Source organism: Micropterus dolomieu, linkage group LG12 (assembly GCF_021292245.1).
Source record: "Micropterus dolomieu isolate WLL.071019.BEF.003 ecotype Adirondacks linkage group LG12, ASM2129224v1, whole genome shotgun sequence".
Classification (NCBI taxonomy): Eukaryota; Metazoa; Chordata; class Actinopteri; order Centrarchiformes; family Centrarchidae; genus Micropterus; species Micropterus dolomieu.
This window is the reverse complement of record NC_060161.1, coordinates 10320880-10329139: the sequence shown is the minus strand read 5'-3', so window position 1 is coordinate 10329139 and position 8260 is coordinate 10320880. Positions and strand designations below refer to the sequence as shown.

General features: G+C 41.3%; 1 protein-coding gene across 1 annotated transcript; it reads right to left on the bottom strand.

Annotated features, from left to right (window-relative positions):
• Positions 1-202: 202 nt before the first annotated feature.
• On the bottom strand, positions 203-1281 carry LOC123980781 (lysophosphatidic acid receptor 6). The gene has a single exon (XM_046065327.1). The coding sequence runs from the start codon at positions 1279-1281 to the stop codon at positions 328-330; it is 954 nt and encodes a 317-aa protein (XP_045921283.1). The 3' UTR covers positions 203-327.
• Between the last annotated feature and the right edge of the window lie 6979 nt (positions 1282-8260).

The following is an 8260-nucleotide window of genomic DNA, read 5'->3' as shown; positions in this document are numbered from 1 at the left end:
GTGAAGCTGCCTAATAATCATGCACACCTTGATATAAGGTGTTATACACTTTTGCCAAACCCTCCCTCATTAGACAAATACAAATCACCTGAAAATTATTAACTCCAATGAGCCTTCAAGTTTATCTGGTTTGGAGTCGGAAAATGTGCATAGAAATAATGATTAATAATAATAATAATAATTGTGCACGCAGTGTAGCTCCTCAAATGTCATTGTTCTAATTTTTGCATTTATAAAGTCAAATCCAAGTCTTAATTGTTTTGTTGATGGCAAGTTTTTGGACAGCTGTGTCTCTTGAGTGTTACAGCTCTGTTCTTCAGCAGTCCATTAGCTGTTGGCAGGCACTCTGCTCCTGCTGTTCCCCTCAGAACTTTGAGTATTCAAAGGGAACATCTGCCGAACAGTACCTAAGTCTAAGTTCTTCCTGAAGGTGTCTGTGGTGAAATAATATGCAACAGGATCTAGTACTGTGTTGAGACATGCCACCATCATGCTGTAACGGTATGCAGCTAGTATGGGGCATGGTGTATTTGCTCTATACATCGAGAGGAGAACCAAGGTGGCATGGTAAGGGAGGAAGCTAAGTACGAAAATAAGGATGCTGGTGGCAATCATCCTCTGGATCTTTCTGCTATCCACCAGGTTGGTCTGGACCACAGTGCTTTGACGGATAGCACGGACCATACACCAGGAGCAGATCAGCATGATGACTAACGGAATCCCAAACCCCACCAACAGTGTGGGTAAAACCACCGTGAGCTGGATGGCGTAGATCGGCAGATTATCAAAACAATGTTCATTGACAGAATAGTTGCGATTGGAGAGGTAGATGGGCAGGCTGGCACCAAATGTGAGTATCCATATTCCTAAACAAACCAGTGGTGCTTTCTTTCTCCCTTCCTGGATTAATGTTGACATTGGGAATGAGACAGCCATGCAACGGTCAAAGCAAATGCAAGTGAGGAGAAATATGCTTCCATACATGTTGGCCTTTAAGACCAAACCAAGGCCATCACACAGCCACTGAGGAAGGCCATTAAATCCCAGATGGTAGTATATCCTCATGGGCAATGTGAGGATGAGCAGTAAATCTGCTATGGCAAGGTTGGTCATGTAGACAATGGTTTGTGATTTAGATTTGCTGTAACTGAAGAAAAATACCAGCGCTATGAGATTAAAAATGAGACCCACAATGGCGATGAAGGAGTACATGCCCACAGCGAACATGTTGATGTGGCCGGTACTGTCATTATGGCAGGTAGTGGAGTTGTAGTTGGACATTATGCCCTGAGAAACAGAAGAGAGAGAAGAGTGGTTAGAAAAAGTTTTGCAAACCTTAACCATGGGCTGGATCTTTTCCTAACCTTTATGAAGTGGTTAAAGTTAACCTGACACAGCGTTTGGATCAAAAAACACAATTTTGGACATGCAGAATAAAAGCGCTGTAGAGAAGGGCCATGAACCTTTTATTTCCTTTATATAAATTTCAAAACACCAGCTGTAATGTGTACGAGATCATGTTATAAACAGTATTTTAATTGATTTTAGCCTGGTCCTTTCTGAGACAATAGCAGAATTTGTTCATTTAGATTGGCTTCTGTCACCTCTGTTCAGCAAGATAAAAAGAGGCTTTACAGGTTAAATAAAGATACCACTTAAGGCTTTAAAACATGAGGGGATCATTCTGGGTCATCAGTCTTATAGCTGAATTTATGTGCTTATAGTATATTACGAAAGGGCTGTTTGCCTGCTCTACGCTTTTAACATGACATGTTCATGTCAAAATTTGATTTGGTTTTTACGAATTTAAACTAATTTACTACACCCTTAGCAGCTTAGCAGACAAAGAATTCAGGTTTTTCCTCATCGCCCGACCTTACACTTTATTCATGTCACATCCTAGTTGCAAACATGGGGATTATCTCCCACTTGGCTAAAAGAGCTACAGAAGTGTCATGGAAACAAGATTCTGTGTTGACAAGAACAAGACGAGAAGAGAATTGTACAAAGTTGTGGAAATATATGATGGGGTGGGGTCTGGGGATCCTCCCCCAGAGAATTTTTGAGCATTGAACAGTTGATTTTGTGCATTGTGGTTGAAATTTTCTGTCTCCACCTCTGATCAGTGCCGGAAGTTGGGGGAAAAGGGGCTGGTACTTAGAGCTTGGCAATATGGCCAAAACTTTTATCACAATATAAAATTTCATATCATGTGATATCATTGCAATGATTATCATTATTGTTTTTCTGCCCTGCCCTGCTGGTATATCCCATTCAGATGTTGGAGTGTATATCCGCCAGTAGGCCTACTAGGGCTAATGTTAGTATATTCATTATATTTTCAGATCATAGTATATTATAAAGCTTACCACTAGTATAATATTAATTCCTGTTGGACAGCAGTTTCATTTCTGTGGGTAGTTTTCATTCATTAAATCCTTGTGTAAGACAAATGCTCTACATGGTGGTTAGTCTCTAATTATTTAATTCTAAGAACTAATTTGTTAATAATCATTTAATATTTCTACTTTGACATCAAACTTTTTCAGTGTCCCGCCCCATCCAGGCTGTGATAGATCTGTTCATGAAAAGTTACTCTGACGAGCAACTTTACGCAATTCTCCACCAACAAAGATTAGCAGGCAGACGAGAACGGAAACAGGTGAGTGTCACGTAGTGCCCAGAGAACCTGATATGGAGAGGGCTGGTCCTGGTACGCACAAAAGTAAATGTAGACATACTCGTACTGGTGTCCTACTTCAAGCAATGCCTATAATTCAATTTAACGCCACTTATTTGTGAAGCCGTCATCCACCGATGGATAACATTTTAATTTAAATTCAAACCCCAATGTTTTCCCTCAGTCATTCAAGTTCAGTCTATTGTCTTTCAGTTTACTACCCAGGAAGTGTATGTCTTTAGGCTGATAGGCTGATTGAATGCTGATAGGATGATTGAAGAAGTCTGGATGCTGTTCCTCACACTGCAGGGATGACTAGATCAGATCCAAAACAACACACAAATAAATATCAATCTGCATATAGCAGAATAGACTAAAATTTTAGTACTGTACAGTATGCTTCCTCATAAGTATCTATCCTGTATCTTTAGTGTGACAGTAAATGACCAATGATAACAGTACAGAGTACACAGTATTGAATTATTACATACAGTAACCATAAACCTTGCTCAATAATAACGTGCCAAAATACGTTCTGAGCACATCTCAGTTACACATGAACTCAACTCTGAATAGGAACTATCAATTATACCTTACAGGCCTTATTTAAGTTATGAGTTAATAAACAGCCCTGTCCAGGGTGTACCCCACCTTTCGCCCGATGTAAGCTGGGATTGGCTCCAGCCCCCCCCCCCCCCCCCCCCCCCCCCCCCCCCCCCCCGCGACCCTGTACGCAGGATAAGCGGTTGACGATGGATGGATGGATGGATATTCACACATTCAGCACCATTTCACAACTCTTCATCTGTGAAAATTAAACCTCAAAACTAGCCTTTAGAGTAAGTTGTCGGTTGAAAATATTCTCCCACATGTAGCTCAATAAATGCACACAACTTATGCCTGATGCACGATATGCATGAGGAAATATTAACCGATTTTAAGAATGTGGGATACCACAGACATAACAACAGAATTAACCGATTTTTAACATTTAAATTTTAAAGGGGCTGTCTGTAGTTTTCAGCGGCCAGTAGCGGTGCAGTTTTTAGATTGCAACCAATGTGCTCGTACGTGTGCTCAAACTCATGAGGGAGCAAAATCCGACACATCAGCAGACTCACCGGGAGACATTTTCACACAACACACTGGAAACTCAGGTAAACTCCAACTGCAGCGTAATATTTTTATCAGCTTGAGGATGAAGTAATCCATCCTTGTTACATGATAATGTTACACTGACTGCATTGAGCCGACCTGAACTTTAGCTCGCCTTCCCGCTGTTCAGTAACCGTTAAAGATATTTTATTTAGCATTTAGCCATGATGTTTCAATATTCCACATACCAAGCTTGATAGCTACTAAATACTACGGTAATGTTTAAGATGATAATGTTTCAGATGTTTATTGGTCAAGTACACTGAACTTTTAGGGTGCAGTCTGCTTCCTAAGCCTGGTTGCTCTCAGGCTGAGGCCCTCACATTTTTGTAAGAACACACAAGACTTCACAAAAACACACACACACCCGGCCAGTAAAAACGGGTTTGCTAGAAGGCAATATCAGAGCCATAATTTAGATTTAATTGCATATCCGACCAAGGAACAATGGGGCCTTTATGGATTTTAACAAATTGTTGCTAGCACCTGCACTGTGCCCTGATAAATGTAGAAGACTAGAATTATGAGTACAAACGGGACCTTGCATGAAGGCTGCAGCTCTGAAGGTCATCATGTGATACAGTACACAGCACACAAACCTGTGCTTGAGTGGATATTGATTTTAACTCTCTTCTTATGGACATACAATTTTTGCTAATATCAAGATGATGTCCTATTTCTAATGTCACATTTCAGTCTTATTCATTTAGGATCAATACTCATATAAAAGGATCGATATCTAAACTCAGTAATCGGGAGTGAGTGTGTGTTTAACTGTAAGTATCTTGCTGTCACCAGTGCTCCTCTCCACACACACATGCGCGCACGCACACGCGAACACGCGAACACATGGAACGAAGTCAGCGAGCTGACCAGTGGACATTACCAACATTGATGACTACTCCTCTCATTAGTGTACATGCGTGGTTCAATAAAAACTTTGAGTAAAAAGCCACTAGTTTACCAGCACTCCTGTTTAATAAGCATAATACTCAACGCGCGATATTTCAATCGGCGCAGTCTCTCATCCACCACAGCTGTGTTTAGGTTTTACACGGGCACAACGCTAGTTCAACTCTCTGTGTCCTGGTTTTAAAATCCAGCCCAATTGAGTTTATAATTGAATAGCCCTGGTCTACAGTGATCATAGTAATGTATCTTCTTGCGACAAAATTAAACTGAATGCAGCATTGTAGACAATATTTTGTCCTTGTAATCCATGTACCCACTGCATGGATAGCCTTTGGATATTGCTGGAAATTGTCCTGAGTCCCCATCCTTAAAGGGTAAATTATTATCAGAACAATTTAATAATGCATTGCATTGCAACAGCACTTTTCATTAGGGATGAGCGAGTACAGCATTATCTGTATCTGTGTTAACCATGTGAATTATCTGTATCTGTATCGGTACTCGGACGTCGGCGGGATTTAACCCGGAAGTGGGTCGGGTTGTCTTGAAATGGGCGGGGCTTTAACTAGTATGTTATTTTAAGCATGCAATTGATATGGGTTGATTAGGAAACTATTTACATGACAGCATTAGCATTGAGCTTCAGATCAATGGTTTTGATCACAATAACAAACAAACTATATACAGAACAAGTTTAGCAACAATGAATACAACACATGCGGTTGCAATTATGAAGTAAAATGTAATGAACAAGAGTTTTCATACTCAATATAACTTTCTTTTTTTAACTTTTAATTTTTTTTATGATCAGTGTGATTAATTTTTTATTTTTTTGGTTCTTTTTTTTTATTATTTCCACACCAGAGGCCTGTACCACGAAGCAGGATTTGAGCTTATCCAGGTAACTTCGGGGTTAACCCTTGGTTTTCAGTACCAGGAGTGGTTCACTTCTTACCGGGGTAGATCTCCATGGTAACTTATGCTGAAGGCTAACCTGCTCCGGAGCAGGTTATGTTCCAGAAAAGTGATTAACTCTGTGAAAACACCTCCTACTGACCAATCAGCTCTCTTGACATCACGATCTGTAGGAAATCCCACAGACTGTTTTAGCCAATAGGCTGCTTTATGTTTGCAGCCGTGAAAAAGATGTAATAATTACGAGATAAGATGTCATAATAATGAGATAAGATAAGCAAAACGTGTTTAAAACACAAACGACGCTTCTTTATTATCATAGTTAAGTAGACAACGAGCTATAAGTACATTTTCACATAAATGAGTCTTCCTAGGAGCAGAACAAATGACATTGGTCTCTACGTGCAGCCGGCAAATGTGCAAAACTATATTTCTACAAACTTAGTGTTGTTGTATCATCAGCATGAGATCATTGATACCTAGTGTGATTTTTGAGACACTACAGCCTTTAACAGTGAAGTTATTAAATAATGAAAATAGACCTACCTAATATTAGGTATGCAAAAGTCTTACCCTAAACAAAGTGTTGTAGTATAACCAGCAGTATATCATTAATGTGTAAGGTGATTTTGGGGGCACTATATTGTGTAAGTGTGAAGTTATTGAATATCTCTGCAGAATGTGTTTTCGGTGTTGCACTTTGTAGACGGTCCCTGCGCACTCGTCTCACAGCCGGCTGCATATTTGATGGAAAATATGATCTGGTTTTCTCTCTGATGTTCCCCTGCTCCTCTGCCCCAACTCTGTGATTTATGGAGTTTCCTGATGGACACATGGCTTTAACTTACTTGTTGCTGTAGCAACTCAGCTAACTGTTGCCATTAATTAGCTCAGTTAACCTGCAGCTAACGTTACTGGTCAAACTAGCTTACTCTGCCCGTACTGGGAACTCAGAGCACCAGAGTGTGCATGTAGGTTTACACCTTTACTCAAGCACTAGAGGTTTTTCAGCCAGGGGCGGGGGGAACTGGCGGGGAATGATTGCGGGGAGCGTCACCGGGCGAGCGGGCAACAAAACTGCACTCAGCAGCCTCCCAGTGAACACAATACGAACAGGACTGAACACAGCCTCATTAGCTGACTCAGCCCCGGGGTGACAAGAGCCAAACCGGCAAGAAAAACACCTTCGTACTGTGTTCCTAGTGGTCAGACTGGCCTTCATCAGTCTCGGAGTCTGTGATCGGGTCTGGCTGCCGTGTGTTCACTCATGAAGCTGAGCTGGTCCGTACTGAGTCTGCATGACAGGGTGGGGGCGTGACCACATTCAACTACACCGATCAATAGCAATAGACAAATCCCTCACTAGCTGTGTGTTTCTACAGGAAACACGTAAATAGCAAATAGCAGTCCGCTTTCCGTTTAATGGGAACTTTGTGCTTAAAGTAATCCCTTTGTGTAATCCCAATTTTTACTAAATGTTCCTGTAATCTGATTACGTCTTTATTTTCTGTACTGTAACGGAATACAGTTACTTTATTTTTGTATACTGATTACGAATGCTGTTACATGTAATCCGTTACTCCCCAACCCTGCTGTTGTCACAGTTCTGCTGTAGAGGGAGGCCGCTATGAACGAAAAAAACTCCACAATTAAACATGTGGCTCTCTTTCTCCTCTACCTTCTATCATCTGCTCACAAATTCCCTTTCTTGAACCTGAAAACCACCGGACCGCAAGCTCTCTTCTGAATTATGTACATGCTACTAGTCCGTGCGGACACAGTGGACCTTGGGTGCATGGTGCTAAAAAGGAGATAATTCTATCCTGGACAAAAGCCACAAGTACTTTGCAATCCGAACTTTGGGGGGATGGGTGTTGCTATCAGTTCTGTTTTGTTTCATTTACTTAAGTTTTGCACACCAGTGATGTAAGTTTGGTTATTATTTGCATAACAAATGTATAAACTGAATCTCGATAAAAATTTGATCACAAAAAAGTTAAACATTATCATTCATTTAGAGTCTTCTTTCTTGTGCTGCTCTTTCTGCCATTGTTGCTGCATTGATCAACGCACTCTTTAAAATCTGTTGCTTAATATGCTGTGGCCATGTAGCCAGACCTGAGTCATTGTCATTGTTATTTTGTTACTTTGTTTCCCAGCTTTTCCCGGTGTCATGTGACTCGTTAGTGTTACAAGGTCTCAGGTGTACATGGGGAGCAGGTGTGTTAAATTTGGTGTTATCGCTCTCACACTCCCTCACACTGGTCACTGAAAGTTCAACATGGCACTTCATGGCAAAGAACTCTCTGAGGATCTGAAAAAAAGAATTGTTGCTCTCCATAAAGATGGCCTAGGCCATAAGAAGATTGCCAAGAACCTGAAACTGAGCTGCAGCACAGTGGCTGAGACCATAGAGCGGTTCAACAGGACAGGTTCCACTCAGAACGGGCCTCGCCATGTTTCGACCAAAGAAGTTGAGTGCACGTGCTCAGCGTCATATCCAGAGGTTGTCTTTGGGAAATAGTCATGTGAGTGCTGTCAGCATTGCTGCAGAGGCTGAAGGGGTGGGGGGGGCAGGGTTAGGCCAATCTCAGGGCA

Excerpts from the sequence above, each read along its gene's own strand:
- LOC123980781 (XM_046065327.1), bottom strand. The coding sequence starts at position 1,281 with ATGTCCAACTACAACTCCACTACCTGCCATAATGACAGTACCGGCCAC.